The 17,335-nt window shown below is 39.9% G+C and overlaps 2 protein-coding genes across 2 annotated transcripts in view; both read right to left on the minus strand.

Annotated features, from left to right (window-relative positions):
* Positions 1 to 474: 474 nt before the first annotated feature.
* Positions 475 to 4,904, minus strand: LOC138864099 (mucin-2-like). Its single transcript, XM_070130129.1, has 6 exons — positions 4,783 to 4,904; positions 3,628 to 3,695; positions 3,027 to 3,257; positions 1,955 to 2,152; positions 761 to 852; positions 475 to 576 (listed from the first exon to the last, which is right to left on the minus strand). The coding sequence occupies exons 1-6, from the start codon at positions 4,902 to 4,904 to the stop codon at positions 475 to 477; spliced, it is 813 nt and encodes a 270-aa protein (XP_069986230.1).
* A 3,395-nt stretch (positions 4,905 to 8,299) lies between these two features.
* Xpac (DNA repair protein complementing XP-A cells homolog Xpac) overlaps positions 8,300 to 17,335 on the minus strand; it is an 18,379-nt gene continuing 9,343 nt past the window's right edge. The window contains exons 4-7 of the mRNA XM_027369842.2: positions 16,744 to 16,871; positions 12,214 to 12,379; positions 11,452 to 11,569; positions 8,300 to 10,658 (exon numbers count right to left, since the gene is read on the minus strand). Of these exons, the coding sequence (XP_027225643.2) occupies positions 10,507 to 10,658; positions 11,452 to 11,569; positions 12,214 to 12,379; positions 16,744 to 16,871 (564 nt within the window). The 3' untranslated portion in view covers positions 8,300 to 10,506. The remainder of the gene's footprint in view (positions 10,659 to 11,451; positions 11,570 to 12,213; positions 12,380 to 16,743; positions 16,872 to 17,335) is intronic.

The raw sequence follows: 17,335 nt of genomic DNA on the forward strand, positions 1-17,335 counted from the left end.
AAACTGGGAAGGGGAAAGGAGATTATGAGATTCAAGATACCACATTAAGTGGAAGTTAACCATTCGTTCTAGTAGTTTGCACAAGCAGCTAGTTAGAGCTATGGGGCGTTAATCTTGGGGTCGGGTACCTGATTTATTGGGTTTTAAGAAAGGTAGGATAAGAGCATCTCACCAATGAGAAGGAAAATTTCCTGTTGTCCATATGTGGTTGAAAATAGTTTAAAGAAAGGATAGAGAAGAAGATGGGAGGTGTCGGAGCATACGATAGTGAATACCATCAGGGCCTTCATGAGTGTTGCGGCACAACTAATGCAGCGTTGAGTTTAGAAGAAGAAAAAGGAGCATTATAGGACTCATCAGCGGATAGGGTGAAGGTAATAGGGATGCGTTCCTTGATGGCTTTAATGGAAGAAAAGTGTGGGGAAAGGTGAGAGCCACTACTGACCTGGCTGAAATAGTTGCCCAGTTCATTAGCTACTTCGACAGGCTCAGAGATGAGAGTATCTCTAATATAGAGGACGGGTGCAGGATGGGGGGGATGTTTGCCTTATAATTTATGGATCCATCGCCAAACAGCTGAAATAGATGTAGAAGATGTAATTGAGGAAACATAATTTTGCCAGCTATTTGTTTTGCTGTTTCTAATTGTACGGCAAAGATGGGCATATGCTCTTTTAAAGGAAATAAGGGCTGATAGCTGGTGAGGGGTGCCTCGTTTGTAGTGATAGCCGTTCCAGGCTGCTCATTTTAAGCAAAGCACTTTGATGCATTTAGAGGTATAAGGTCTTGAAGTTCGAGGAATGGCTGTATAGGCAGCTCTCAGGATTGTGGTTGTAAAACATTGTAGCATATCTGAAATGGACAGTAAGGGAGGTGGAGGGATAGGTATAGTAGAGAGTGAAGTGAAAGTATGCCAGTCAGCTCTATCAAAGCATCAGCGTGGAGGATTAGGAAGTGGTACATATGAAGTAGGAGAAAGGAGTACTGGGAAGTGGTCACTATAGGGGAAGTGGTCTTGAACTGACCAATGGAAATCTAAATGTAGAGTAGGAGAGCATAGAGAGAGGTCAAGGCATGAAAAGGATTGTGTGCGCATGTCAAAGTGTGTGGGGCGATCTGAATTAAGAATTATTAGGTTATTTGTGAAGAGGAAGCGTTCTAGAGATCGGCCTCAGGAGTTGGTGGTAGAGTCACCCCACAGAGTGTGGCGGCAGTTGAAATCACCAACTACGAAGAAAGGTGGTTGGAGTTGGGAAATTAGAGTTTAAAAGGCAGCAAAGTCAATGGGATAGGATGGGGAGAAGTAGACTGAAATCACTGTGATCCAGCGGCGAAGAAAGATGCAAATAGCTGTGCATGGGACAGTAGTTTGTATGGGAGGTATGACATAAGGTGTTTTATGATGGATAAGTATAGATGAGACATAAAGGGAGTGTGGGGAAGAGATAAAATGGTAATTGGGAATTGGAATAGGAGGGTGTGTGAGGAAAGTCTCTTGGAGGCAGATAATAGATGGATTATAAGGATATGACGTAGGTCTGGTCTATGAGAACGGAAACCCCGAATATTCCAATGTAGGAGAGCTATAGCTCATGAGTGATATCGCATATGGTACGTATTGGGGAATCTGGGGGAAAAGGAGCTAGGGGGTGTGAAGGAGGGGTATTAGGAGGTAGAGAATCTGGAGAAGGGCATTGTTGTGACATGAGTGATTTTCATGTGTATCCAGGAGGGAGTGCAAAGGATAGAGGGGATGGAGGGAGGGAGAATGTGCCTATAGTTGGGGTTGAAGGGGGTGGGTTGTGTTGGGAGGGAGTAGATGTGGGGGGAGTATTAGTGGTAGGAGGGTGGATATCGGAAGGATGGATAGTTGGAGTTGAAAGGGATGTGTTGTCTTGGGAGGGATTAGGAGGAGGGCGGGCAGGGGTGCAGGGAGTAAGAGGGGGATGGTTACCAGGAGGAGGGGTATTGGGAGGATGGATATGGGTGGTGGAGGGGGTTAGGTTGTGTTGAGAGGGAGTAGGAGGAAGGGGTGTAGGGGGAATATTAGTAGGAGAGGTATGAATATCGGCAACTACTTCAAGTGTGGAATGAGCATGAGTTATGGGATCTTGTGTCTTAAGCATATAACTTTGGACGTCATCCATTGTTTCTGCAGTGGAATTGGTTGGAGAGTTTTATGAAAAGGTAATTGTTTCTGCAATGGAGTTGGTTGGAGAGTTTTGTGGTATAAAGGTTTTCTTATGAGGGGGGGAAGAGGAGACTGGTGTGTCAGGAATAAAGGTAAAGGTAGGTGGAGGTGATTGTGCTGTAGGGGAAGAAGGGTTAAAACGTTTAGTCTGTCTACTGCGGGTACTGCAGGGAGGGAGTGGGGGTGGTGTTGGGGCTGTAGTTGAGATTGGAGCTGTGGTTGAGATTGGGGTGTCTGGGTTTAGAGTGGCAAAGGAATTGGTCTGAGGGAGGTAGAATGTAGAAGTGGTTGGGGCTGTAGTTGAGATTGGAGCTGTGGTTGAGATTGGGGTGTCTGGGTTTAGAGTGGCAAAGGAATTGGTCTGAGGGAGGTAGAATGTAGAAGTGGAAATGGGGACATCTTGGGGTGGAGGGGGAGGGGCTGAGCGAATGATGTTATGAGAGTATGGAGTATGAGAGAAACCTTGTCAACATGCTTCCTGTCTGGCTTCACGTAAAGTGAGACCATTTTTGTATCTGAGAGTTGCTACCTCAGATTCAAACGTAAGTGGGACAGCCTCTATAAAATACATTATGGGGGTCGCCGCAGTTAGCACATGTTCGTGTTTGTGCTGAGCAGTTTGATCGGTTATGACCAGGTTGGGCACATGTGGGGCATCTGTCTGTAGAACGGCAACGTTTGGCAGGATGTCCAAAGCGCCAACAGTTTTGACATTGACGGGGAGGAGGTTGGTATGGTCGAACAGGGAGGGATTGTCCACCGATGTAGATACGTAAGGGAAGGTCATGTGTACGGAAGGTAATTTTGGCAATGTTGGTCGGATTCTTTCGTTGACCTTTAGGAGGAATGGTGTTGCAATGTACTGATTTCACATCTTGGTATTTGAGGCATCCTGATAAGTCTTCTCCACAGTCTGACCAGTCTTTGGTATCGACTGGGCAGTTTGCTGGGGAGAGAGAGACAGTTCCGGTACAGGTACTAAGGGTTGGATGAAGTTCTGCAGGAATGGGGTTGCCAGAATGATCAGTTAAATTTGATAGTGCTATAGATTCAGTTTCTGATCTGACTGTTACAAGACAGGAGCGAACGTGTCTGGTATAGAAAGGGACTCTGCCTACTTGTTTTTGGAGGCATTGTTGAAAGAGAAGAGTGTTGCCTCAGTAGGGAGCTGTAGAAGGGATCACGAAAAATGTCCCATTTAGCTGGGCTAAACAGAGTATTTAAGATATCTGTAGGGTTGGTGGTGGTGGATGGTCAGGGATGTGTGGAAGAGGGAGTATTACGAAATGATGGAGAATAAGGTTGTAAGGTAGTAATAAGGGAGGATTGGGTGCTTGATGAAGGTTGTGGGGGTAGAGTTGATGAATTTGAGGAAGTTGGGTGGGTAGGAATGTCTTCTGGAGATTGATTCTCTGCTTGGGTTGGTAATGCACTACTAGGCATTGAGGAGTGGGTTGTAGTTTCAGTGTTCAGAGTCTTGGTCAAAGGAGAGCCTGGTGTGGGGCTATTTGATAAAGGGGCAAGCCTCATTGCCTCTAATAAAGGGATTGCATTTTCATTACTGGTCATGGGGAACCTGGATTATATAAAAGGCATCAACTGGTCCACCTCCATCGCTAGTGAAAGGTAAGGGCTAAATTAGTCGGGAGTACCGTGCCCATAGTTCCCGCAGGCCATTCAGGACTGGCACAATCTCAGCCTTTCATCCTCTCAGCACGGCTCTCACACCTTAGGAAGTAGATAGTAGAAGGGGATGGAGAAGGGATGGAAACAAATGTTGGAGGGGGAAAAGACCATGCAAAATTAGTTGAGTCGAGGGCTGAGGCCCTAGGCAGGGGAGATCCCTGCACAGGGTCTCAGTCTCTGTCTCCTAAGCCTCCCCACGACAACAATGGGCAAGGGATTGGGGGGGCGGACAGGGAGGGATTCTTCATCTATGTAAATATTTAATGGAAGGGCATGTCTTTGGAAAGTAATTTTGACAATGTTGGTGGGTGTTCTTACAATGATCTCTAGGAGGAATGGAGTAGCAGTGTACTGATATCATCTCATGGTCTGTGAGGCAGGCAAGAAAGTCCAATCTTTGGTATCAATAGGGTAGTTTGCTGGGGATAGAGAGACAGTTCCAGTACAAGTATTATGGGTTGGACAAGCTTTGGCAGGAATGGGGTTGCCAGAGAAATCAGTTAGATTTGATAATGCTATAGGTTGGGTTTGAGATGTAACTGTAACGTGACAGGAACAATTGGGTCGGGTACGGAAAGGGACTTTGCCTACTTGTTTTTGGAGACATTGAAAGAGAACAGTGTTGCCAGAGCAAGGAGTGGTAAGGGGGAGCATGAAAAATCAGTCCCATTTCGCTGGGCTAAATAGATTATTAAAGATATTTGTAGAGCTGGGGATGGAAGAGAGAGTATTGTTGAGGAGGGTAGTATTACGGAGAGGTGGAGAATAAGGCTGTAAAGTAGTAATAAGGGAGGATGGGGTAATTAATGAAGAAGGTTGTTGATTTAGATGTGATGAAGTTGAGGAAATTGGGGGAGTAGGAATGTCTCCTGGAGACTGAGTCTCAACTTAGATGGATAATGTACAAGTAGGCATTGAGGGGTGGGTAGTAGTTGCAGTATTCAGTCGTGGTCAAAGGAGAGCCTGGGGTCGGGGAACCAAGAGAGTTTGAATTAGTGAGGCTATCTGATGAATGGGGGAGCCTCATTGCCCCTAATAAGGATATTAAGTTTTCATTACTGGCCATGGGAAGCCTTGACTATGTTGGGGAAAGAAACAGTCCACCCCTCAGGGTCCCCTAGAGGGGTAAGGGCTAGACAACTAAAAAGGGAATATCATGCCCATGGCTTCCTCGGGCAGTTCAGGACTGGCACAAAGTCTGCCTTTCATCCTTTTAGTACGGCTCTTACACCTTAGGAAGTGAATAGTAGAAGAGGTTGGAGAAGGGACAGAAATGAAAGAGCAGGAGGGAGAAAAGACCATGCAAAATTAGTTGAGTAGAGGGCTGAGGCCCAAGGTAGGGGGGATCCCCAAATTTGGGTCCCAGTCCCCATCTCCTAAGCCCCCCCCCCCCCCACGAAGGATAGTATGGTAGTGAAAAGGGTTAAATGAGGGAGCAAATGGAGTAAGGTGGGGATTACTAAAAGGGGAAAAAGGGGTTAAGGGTGATTAGATCAAATTAATATATTCTATATTTTGAGAAATGAAGAGGAATCTACTTGAGGAACACTGGATATTGACAGTTATTTTGAATGTAGAGGAAATGGGAATAAAGAGATCAGAGTTTCAATGAAAGAGAGCGAGGTGTTTTCTTGGGTCATTTTAAGGAAGTTCTGGATGTCCTCAAAAATTATTGGATGGGAGCTGGGTGGAGGTCTGAGAAATGGTTTTCTTGTGAGAAGAGCAAATAAAGAGGATGTTGTAGAAGATGGGTGGAACATGCTAGATTGTCTGGTTCAACAAGTAAAGTGAGAAGGAGGGATAGGCACCAAGGAAGTGGTAGAGATTAAATCATCTGCAGAGAGGGAGAAGAGGTAGGATGGTAGAGTAGGGAGACAAGACGCTAGGGAAGATGCTGAGTCATCTTAAGAAGAAGGGAGAGGAGCAGAGTGATCGACAGCATTGGAATAGGTATCAAATAACCTTGTTGTCATGTTCTCTATCAGGCCTTACGTAGACTGAGGCCTACTTTGAATCTGAGAACTCAGACTCGAGCCTGTAGGAGGGTAGCTTCTATAAAATACATTATGAGAGCCACCACAACCACAACTGGCAAATATGCAAGAGCAATTTGAGCATGCTGAACAGTCATGACCAGGTTGGGCACATAGAGGACAGCAGACTGCGGAGCAACAATGTTTGGCTCGGTGGCCAAAACAAGAACATTTCTGACATTGACGGGAAGGGGTCGATATGGTCAGACAGGGTAGGATACCACCAATATAAACTTCATAAGACAGGTTATATCTACAGAAGCTAATCATGGCAATATTGGTGTAGGACTTACAGTGGCCTCTGGGAGGAATAATGCAGCACTGTACTGCTGCATCATAGTTAACGAGGCAGGCAAGCAAGTTATTTTCTTTCTGACTAATCCTTGTCATAGACAGGGCAATCAGCTAGGAGATGTAAACAGTTCTGGTACATGTATTAGGGAGGAGTGAGATCAGTCAGGGTAGATAATGCATGAGCTTAAGACTCAGAAGTAACTATTATGTATCAATAACCAGAATGACTGTAAAAGGAAACTTTGCTTAGTTGTTTTTTGGAGACATTATTAGGAAATTCCACTTGACTTGGAGAAGAGAACCCAAAATCTTGGAGAGGTGAAAGGAGTAAAAGGACAAGGGCAGGAGGAAGGAGCAACGTGGAGTGAGGTAGTACAACGGTGAAGAGTAACAAGAGAGGAAGTGGTGTATTCTGATGGTTGATTAATGACCTTGATGGATGATTACGAAAAGATTGAGTTAACAGCAAGCATCAAGTAAAAGGTAGCAGAAGTAGTGGCCTGAGTCATGATCAAAGGAGAGGCAATGGTCAGGAAACCAGAGAGGTCAAATTTAGATAGGCTAGTTAGATCTCCAAATACTTGCATCAAGAGTTCATGACTCCAGGGGTTAGACCAGTCTATATACTGACTTCCTAGTTTGACAACCTAGAGCTACAAATTTCACTACCTAAATATTTACATTTCTGAGTGATTTTGATGTTCTAACACAAGCAAATATCATGGGTTCCTGGTTTTGATCCGGTGCTAAAGCACTGATAGCCACCATTAGAAGTTTTATGGGATTTATGATGATAACATCACTGGTAGAGTTACGGTCTGACAATATTCCCCATTTTTACTTCATACTGACTTTCGTTGACATTACTACCAGTAATAGTCCAGGGAATGAGTATTGAAAATTGTTGGTATAGACAAATTCTGGTCTCACTGCTAGTCACAGTAAGGGGTTCGACATTCCCGCTTCACTCTTTATAACACTCATTACCAGTTTACAATTTATTACTAGTCCAATAATACTTACTGGTATTCCTTTGAGTCTCAGGATCTTTCAGAAGAATTTGCCAGGCCCAGAGTTAAATGCTTTCTTGAGTTTGATGTAGGTTACAAGCAGCCCATGATTAAAATCACAATGTTCTAGAATCATTAAATTTTTCAATGATATAGTAGACTGTCAGATGCCATTAAGACTGTATGCAATTCTCAAGCAATAGGTCCACCACCAGACTTCACCAGTTCAGAGGGTATACCATAAATATCCATTAACTTTACATCCTTCACTTTTCTAACTCAGTCCGGGTTAGATGTTTCTTGATAAAAGAAGGAACAATAACAGCATCATTGTCCATACTAAGTGTCAGTGGCTAATATTCATACAAAATACACAGCCCAGCAATTGGCATTCTGTTTCTTGGGCATTTACGATGAAATACTCCTCATACTTCTCATAAAGATTCTTTGTATGCTGTTCCTTGTCCCTCTTCAGCAGTCTAAATCCTACACACAGGGATCAAGACTTACTGATCTATTTTGGATCCAGGGGACATGACCATCACATCACAAAAAAATCTGGCCAGGGCGATGGGACCATACCCACTTCCTAAGGTGTGAGAGATGTAATGGAAGGATGAAAGGCTAACTTATTGTCACTCCTGAATGGCCTTTGTACTCTGTTTGCTCTTCTTTCTATACCCTTTTTACCAACATACTAACCTACAGCACTACAACCTTTGACATCTAATACACTTGGTCCTAATCATTAACTCATTTTCACCCTTTTTCACCAGAATGTTTTGTCATAATGCTATATGATCTTTAATGTCTGGCACATTATCTGTTTTGACCATTAACCATTCTGGGAATCCACAAACATCGCCTTATGAACCAAACTGCTATATTTTGAATATGCCACTAATGTCTTTTGATGTTGATGCAGCAGTAATTTTACAATAATTAAAATAACATAGGGAAAAAATATTTTAAAAATAATGAACAAATACACAAACAACAAAATATTACTCATGTTATTGTCATTGCACAAAGTTAAGGACTACCTAGAGATGATATGGAGTTTGTGTAAGGAAAAGTCTATTACCATCATCATACAGTATATCAAATTACATAAAGACATTGGAAAATTACAAATAAAATTTTAAAAAATAAATAAAAATAAATAATTCATTCATTCATTAAAAATAATAATGTAGAAAAACATAACATTAGAGTGGGGGCAAGGAGAATTAATACGGCACATGAGTGAATGTGTGCACCCAGCCTACAAGCCACACACCTGGGAGAGACCAATCAAGCAAGCCTAATGCCCAGATTTTTGGCCATATGTGGGCTGCAAATCACCCAAATCCAATGGGTTGAATTGTTTTTATAAACCACTGCCAAATTATCTTAATGTCTTCACTACAAGTACTTCCCCCCAAAAAAAATCACAGTGTTCATAATTCCAAAGAATATTCTTAAGAGAAAAAATAAAACTTGGGAGGAAAAACAGAAGTCTCCCTGGGCCAAGACTCCCTGTAAGCCAGTACTCCAGCTTAGAGAGGGGTGTCGTCACACCTGTACTTAGGTCGTGTTGACCAGCATACACCAAAAACATATTGTGACTACCTTCCACTGACACATGAAACAGTTAGCATCCAGTTGCCTGGAGACAAATCTCAACCCAAGGTTCAAGGTTATTATCCCTCACCTCCTTCACTTCTAGCAACTCATGACCCATAAGCCAGACATGCCTCTGCATCCCATCATTTTCTTCAATGCCTCTTGCATTCAAGCTGGTGCAGTTTTTCATTCCTTGTCTTGACACCATTTCTCTTGCTCACCTCCACTATTCCTTGGACTTCGTTATCCATGTCTGCTGTCTTGCCTGATACTCTGTTGAGCTTGGATGTTAACTCTCCTTTTCGTCAATGTCCCACTAGATGATGCTCTCCATATACTTTCCTTTCTGAAGATCTTCATCTCCCTCTGCCCACTGATGTCTGCCTGCAGTTGATTTGTCTATATGTGGACAAATCAAGGATTGCTTCTACTGCCAGGGATTCACCATTGCCATGGGCTCTTCTCTCGTGGCTAACTTGTCCATGGAACCCTTCCATCTCCCTTGGTTCTCCTCCTTGGATAATTTAGTTTAGCATTTTTTAAACATTTCTCCTTTTCAGCATACAGGAAACCTATACACAGTGAGATGTGCAAACTCTTCTTTTATTACCCAAATGTTACTCCACAATGTTACTCCTTTGCATCTGTGATTCCCTGTGTCTGGATGCATTGTTCAATCATTAAGCTGGGCTACCCTCACCATGTCTTCAAATCTGTGTTATCCAGGGCACAGTATACTTTCTACACTGAAGAGGTCTATTCTCTTCATTGCCCCACTCACCCTCTAAACTGTAAGCTTACCATTCACCAGGTAAACACCCTCTGCTACAACCTGGTTCACACCTGTTCTCCCTCTACTTTGAAGGTGGGCACTTGTAGTATTCCTTGAGCCTTGTGTTATAAGCAGTACTTTGGGAAGTCAGATACCAAATTCACTAGTTATATTATAAGTAATCCAGAAAATATTGTCATACGTGAGAAACAGGCCATCAGATGGTTAGTCACCTACTTGTATTTTTTCCTTCCTCTGATGTCAACATCTGCAGACTGGTGGAATGAATCAGCTGCCCAATTTCAACCTTAACAGCACTTTTTCTCCAGCTGACAGTCTCCTTACTTTATCCTCTGATTGCTGCCTTATGCTGGCCACCCTTCTCACAGATTATCCAACTCTTTAACTTGATCTGAACTGCCTTCTTTTCTATTTACCTATGCTCACCTGCCATTCATTTACAGTGCACCTTCTGCAGGAGGATTATGAAACTGTTGTCTCACATTTCAATAAACCGAGTTTGTGTACAGTGGGTTTTTCTAACAGAGAATCAACACTAGATAGTTGGCAGACAAGAGGAGCACTGAAGTTCCACCAGCCACCACCAAAATAATTTTTTTTATTTAATAATACTTTAGAGCATGAGTCCACATACAAACTATTATCCAGGCAATACACATTGTAAAAGAGATTACTACTATATCAAAACTTCATTTAATACACACAGAACATTTTAAAAATCTCAGTTATTAATATTTTTAGTTTCTCCATGTGTTAAATACAAAAGTTGGAATGCCAATAAACAGGTTGCCCAACTCACTACAAAAAAACTCAATGCAGTAAGAAAATAAATATATAAATAGTCCCTGATTAAAACCTAGGAAGTACAGCAGCATTTCTCCAACATACTTGATACTACATCTTATCATAGGTATAACTGTGGCCACAAGTTTTACAAGTTCGAGAATATTCATCTTCATCAGGAAGGTAGACTTCTTCACCATATTCATGTTCGTGTGTTTTCGTTGCTCGAGTGTATAAACTGCTTCTTACATTCATTCTCAGCTCTGACAAAGAAAAGTGAGAGAGTAAATAAAGCATTCAGACATTATATACATATGCTGCTTCTAAAGTGTCTGAAAATAAATTGGCTCTTTTTCAACAAGAAATAAAATAACCTAAAAAAAAAATAATAAAAAATAAAAAAACACTTTCTCAATATTTAGTAACCATCAAAATACTCCTATTTTTAGCCAAAAATATCATCATGGCAAAGGTTAATGATGACAAAATAGTGTTTTTCATTATTTCTAAAAAATAAAGATTAAGATTACTGAGGCATTATACAGAATAGTTGTCATCCCCACCATTAGTGTTGTTATAACCCATGGTCTAGTTCAAACCTACATGAGGCATCAAACACACCTCACTAATCAGTTGTAAAAAATATCAAACAGAAAAACCATACACATCCTCATCCATGAGGATGTGTATGATATCTCTTGCAGCTTCTGCCTGACTGTTACGGTATAGCAACAATAATGATATTGCCAATGCTTGTAACTACAATACTACTGAGAACAGTATTATCAATTACATTATTCATAATTTTTTCTATCCACTTTTATCATTACATAAATGTAATTCATTCTTGAGCTCTATCTACATACCTAATATAGAAAAGGTGTAAAAGAAAATGAAATATTTCATAAAGCAAGGTACGGAATTATTCTGACTACTGCGTATTAATTCTTGCACTGTGAAATTCAATCTCACATCTTTTCTACATTTGTCACAGTGAACTCAATACAACCTATACCAAAATTTGGGGTTCAGACACAACAAATATTTACAGCCCACCTTTCATCTTCTTGTTGTACTTCCTTTGTTTACTTATTTCTCTCTGTTCTTCCTTCTTTTCCATAGCCTCTTCTATGGCCTCTTCTGAGCCCCACACCTCAAGAGCACGTTTCTCAATCTGAAAAGTATTTAGTTCACATGACTGAACATAGCAGTCTCTACCATCAAACACTGACCACACACATATCCATGCAGCATGTAGTCAAAGTTATGCCAGAGCAAGAGGTGCCCCATGGACTTTATATGTGACATGATAACCATGGGGCTCTAAAAGAAAGATCTCTTGGTATAGCATTATGTAGCATTATAACTGTTACAAGAAAAAACAAAAGAAAATAAAAGTGTCAAAAATAAATTACGGAAAGACTGGTAAATAAATTAAAAATTGTCATAATATTACTTGAACTGCAAGATAGGAATGGGGATGAAACAGCTAACAACATCCCCTAGGGTCCATGTGTAATTTCTTTGTCTGGCAGTGATTTTAAACTCCCAATCACTGTATGAAGAATGGTTGAAGCTCCAGCAATTAAGAATAAACAACTTACTCCCTTGCACCTATGGATACTGCTTGTTTGCCCCCCCCCCTCCACAAAAAAAAAAAAATAATAATAATAATAATAATTAAAAAAAAAGAGAAAAATATGCAAGATAAACAGCCAATCCTAAGCTTAAACTCTGCAATGGAAAATTCAATAAAGTCTAAAATTCTCAATATCCTTCCTTCATAATCACAATGACAACAATGCTATGATTACTCACCTGTGATTTCAGGTATAACTTCATGTCACCCCATCTTGAATTGTGAGGGTTTTTTCTTACAATAAACTTTAGAGGCGGCTCTCTCTTCTCTAGATCTACATCCTTCAACAAGTACTCATTCTTGGCATCTGTTTTTGTGATGAGTGCATGCTTGTCATCATTATCCCTGTAAATGTAGCACAGAAAAGAAAAACATTTTCAGTAGATCTAGCTACCATGCCAAGCAAAGACAAAATCCATATACACCACTATTAGTCTTGTCACTTTCTCTGCATTAAAAAATAATAATTTGTACAACAACTTTTGTTGATCTTTAATGCTTTGCTTTTCTTTCCTTTTCATTTTACTTTTTTAATTTCAATCATCCTGTTTCTTGAGGATTGCCTATAAAATCCATTACTTCAAATCTATCTTCTTGATCCCTATGTTTCCTCAACTTAACTAATCACTCTGCTACTTATCACTGAAATATATCATGTTTACAATATCTGGCTACACCCTCCATTTCTTGTGGTATAGGAAACCTCTTTTACATAATATGCCCTCAGGATAAACAATGATGAAAAAAGGAAATCTGCTAGAAGTAACAATAAGAATAGAACTAACAGCAATGAGATATGCTGATACAATGTCATTTAACCCTTATAATCAAGATGATGTGACTATCACATCATGAAAAAAACTGGCCTGAGGGGCAGGTGATGGAAACTTTCCATCATAAAAATTTCAGCTGAAGGCCAAGGTGACAGAACTGACTCACCATAAGTACACAAATCTCTAAGAGGTTGATTAGACTCAGTGGTCATTTAAGAAGGGGCTTTTGCATCATTTCCACTGATAAACGAGAGTGGAATGTACCATCCGTAAGCCATAACCTGTAGAGTGCTGGCTCTAGGCAGGACATGATGGAAAAAAAAAACTAAAAATGCTCATGCAAACAAAGAGAAAATTACACTGGTAAGGGAAGGCATGGAGTCGTGTCACTGCGCACAAGTGTTCATGTGCACCCGGTCTACATGCTGCACCCTCGGCAGAGTGGCCACTCAAGTAAGCCTAATGCTCATATTTTGGGCTCCCAGGTAAGGAAAGGTCATACTGCTTTATGACAAAGTATTGTAACCAAAAGGTTAAAAATTAGTTAACAATTAGGACAAAATATCTTAAGACTTCAAAGGCTGAGCACTATAGGTTAGTGTTAGTGAAAAGGGTGAAGAGGGAATAGCAAACAGAGTACAAAGGCCATTCAGGACTGACATAAAGCCATGGTTTTTGTACAAGGATAAGGTGGGGACATTAAATTTGGGCTACTTATCAGTTTTGTAAGTACACAGATTCTTTTCAGGTCAGTTACAGTGATTCTTTTGAGAGGAAGAGGTTTCTCTTTTTAAAAATGGCTTTTGTACCATTCCATTTTATATTTTGCAATTGCTTGACTAGTCATGAAGTTAAGATATTTTTACTGAGAGTGAAGCCTTTTGGTATAAATTTTGAAAGATTTTGTAGGTGAGGGACTTTTTTTTACATATGTGTATTTACATTTTTTTTCCTTTTTTATATGAGAAGGTAATACTGAAACTTTCATATTTATACACAGTACAGACAAGATCCCCACCCCAAAAAAATACTCCTCCCCGCAAAAATAATCAGTCTGTTTTGATTCTATTCGAAAGAAAGTTACAAAAAGTAGAGAATGAGTTTTCATTACATAATATCATACTTTTATCACTTTATAACTATATATAAGCATTTATATGTCTGTCTGTCATTTTTGAACATTCATAAAAAAGGAATGGGGATAAAATCTAATAATCAAGTCTCAAAATACCTTTACCTTACATACATTCCCATCATTATAACACAAGCATTCTGTTGCCTGAGAATAGTTTATCACCCACCACTATGTCACCTGTAGGGATTTCTCACTGACCAACCCATATCTTTCTTCACCAACTTCACCAAGTTTGGAAAACAGGCTTCTTTGTCATATAAAGCAAAGTGCTTTCTGTTGCAAAATGCAGTTAGAAAGTCTATACTATAAAACTGTGCTTTAAAACATTTTAAAGTGAAAGTTTAATACAACACAAAAATGGAGTCAGAATACAAAGACTCCTTGTTTTCAGCAATGGTTTAGTTTAGGAAAAATATATGATGCATGGAATTTGAAGATAGGCCCTGGGGATGCTGGTTCTTAAAGCATTTTCATCTAAATCTACTTAATTACCCACAATAAATCATCAATAAAACTGTATATGGGTGGAACTTTGAACACTAAACATCAAAAAAATTTCAAGGTTTGTGATTTGTTAGATTAAAAACTATGTCACCTGTAGGGTGGACTATTATAGTTCAAAGGTGGTCTCCCAGTGGGACTTCAGTCTTTTTTCTGTAGTCCCCTGCATTTGGCCTGGGAAACATCTGCTGGGTTCTTACATCCAAAGAATCTAGTCTCCCATCTGACCAAAGACTAGATAATAAATTTCATAGTTCTCAAACTTTTCTATTAGCTAAAACTTCTGCACTCAAAGTGATTTTAATCTCTCCATGCTGCTGAGCAGCAGATGAAGTCTTGAATAAATGAATTAGGGACCACTATACTACATATGCACTAATACATGACTTTGCACAACACAAAGCATTACACTTGTAATCCCTGTTAAGCGTGAGGCTCATCATTCTGTCTCGCGTTGTTCAGGAATCTCTTTCATGGTCTGGTGGGTACTCTACATAATCATGAGCCGTCACTTATAGCTCAAAATTGGTCGTTCCAGGTGCTTGGGAGACCGAACTGTCCACCCCTTCTTATATAGCAATAGTAAAACACAAAGGTAAACAACTTTTCATGTAACAGAGAAGCCTTACATTCTCTCCTAAAAACTCTTAAGACCTTACTTCATTTTTCACTACACATGCCCCCCTTCCTGGCAACATTTACTTGTGAAGTCTGTAAAGTCGTGCCAACAAAATTCATAGGATAATCCGAGTCACCAATAATTCAAACATTCTCATTTTTAGAACATAACTGGATAACAGAAGCAGATTCATAATAGAAAATGGCCATAAATTTTGATTATACGCTATACAACACACTAAATCAGAAAATAGAGGACACTCCATAGTGTTATCAAATTGCCAACCCCCTTGCATTCAACCCAAGTTTCATATCAATAAAAAGGCCTCATACATGCACTCATAGTTTCTCTAAATAATGCAGAAAAAAATAAGACTTAACAACTTCTCGTCACTGACATCCTATGCATTCTATCAATTCATGGTAAACCAAAATTCAATTCAAGATGACGTCCTTGTATCAAGTGCAGTCAAGCCTACTCTTAGTTGTGCACCCTAAACAGTTTTGTACTTGTTTGCCGTGGCTCTATTCACTGAATAGAAAGAGCCTCTCAAAAGTAGGCTTAAAGCCTTCTGTCACCATCACTACTTAAAGAATTGTTTATGCCATAGCCATGACCATAGAGAGTGGGGTAATTTCTCCTGCAACTGATTTTTCCCTTATGAGCTCACTCCACATGCACCTTCACACAATGTTTAGTATGGCACTGGGGGCTCCTGTTCTGACTGGCTAATAATTACATAAATACTTTATTACCACTGTAAATAATAACCTAAGAATGCCAATTAATTAGTCTTAAAACAACTGGTAATGTCATTTCCCATTGATGATCAAATAACTAACAGATACACTCACAGCTAATCAAACAAAACAAGCTGAAATTGACTAAATTAAACTCTGAGCCTCAACTTCTTAATTCAACCCATGCAAGACAATTTTTTCAACAAAAATTTGATGAGGAAAGAATGTAATAGCATGCACCACTCCAACCATGGGCTATTATTTGGCTCTCAGCTGAACTCCTAAGGCATCATCCCAGCCAGTAGGACCCAGGCTCAAGAACTTCTGCAAAAGATAAGGAGACTAGCCAGATGAGCATGATGTGTGGCCACAAACACAAACAGATGAGCCTTCCCATCTTTTTGCTTCCATGGTATGAAACGAGCTTAGTACATATTACTCTACTGTAAAGGTCCTAACCACACCCTAGTAAGAGCCACACCCAAACCTTTCCTCCTGGTTTTATTTATTCCTTTGTGAACTATCAGCCTGATTTTTAATCACTTTCCTATTACATTTATGGAAATACTTCAACATTACAATGACAGAAGAAGCAAATGTAATAAGGAAATCTTGCAGGAAGTTCCACATCTCATATATCCTCAACATACTAGATTGAGTACCTACTTAAGTTATAAAGGGAACTGCCAGGTGATGCCAGTGAGCCTGAGATCAATAATTGTAAATTCATGTCAAACTATTAATTATGATGAGTGTAGAAAAGGTATGAATAAGAAGGCATAATTCTACAAAGCCAGAAAAGTATCATTTCTATATCATATTACATCTTTATCAAAACTGCATTATTCTGATGAAAATGTAATAATTACACATGATGAAAAGTTAAATTATTCATTTTTCTTCATACCTGTTCTACAAAAACATGTTATCACATCACCTACCTGCACTGATCACACACTCGATGGTCAAAGTTGTGAAATAGAAATGAATTGTTGAACGGATGATCACATTCTAAACAAAATGGTCTGTCCTCTTCAAACAGTGGTGCTGGTTCTGTTACCAATTTCATCTGTTGGAAGGGAACATTTCATAAACCCACTAACTAGGGTGTATTTTGAAGCCGAAAATAATATTTTCTGGGCAGCTACAAAATCACCACCCAGGGCCGGCCCCCGAATCTGCCAACGTGCCAGCTCCAATCCAACGTCACATTGATGGGACACCCGGCAATGTTTATTTTTCAGGGTGTCTCATATATGGGACACCCGGCAATGTTTATTTTTCAGGGTGTCTCATATATGGGACACCGGTCGTAAATGGATTAAAACAGGAGGTTATCCCTCATTTCAATAATTTTGATTCTTGCAGTTCCTTTATCTATGTAACTTATGGAGCAAATTCCATAAATATTATTATTCTTTTCCCATCATCTCTACACAATCTTTAAATCATACAAACCAATGCATTCCTTCTAAATGACATTACACCATTTTAAATCTCTCTATATAAATTATTGAATCAAAAGAGTTCCTC

This window comes from Penaeus vannamei, chromosome 15 (genome assembly GCF_042767895.1).
Source record: "Penaeus vannamei isolate JL-2024 chromosome 15, ASM4276789v1, whole genome shotgun sequence".
Classification (NCBI taxonomy): domain Eukaryota; kingdom Metazoa; phylum Arthropoda; class Malacostraca; order Decapoda; family Penaeidae; genus Penaeus; species Penaeus vannamei.

Excerpts from the sequence above, each read along its gene's own strand:
- LOC138864099 (XM_070130129.1), bottom strand. The coding sequence starts at position 4,904 with ATGAGGCTCCCCCATTCATCAGATAGCCTCACTAATTCAAACTCTCTT. Across the intron at positions 2,153-3,026 it reads CAACACCATTCCTCCTAAAG|AAACAATGGATGACGTCCAA; the intron begins GTCAACGAAAGA and ends ATTCCACTGCAG. Across the intron at positions 577-760 it reads ATACCTCTAAATGCATCAAA|CTGTTTGGCGATGGATCCAT; the intron begins GTGCTTTGCTTA and ends CATCTATTTCAG.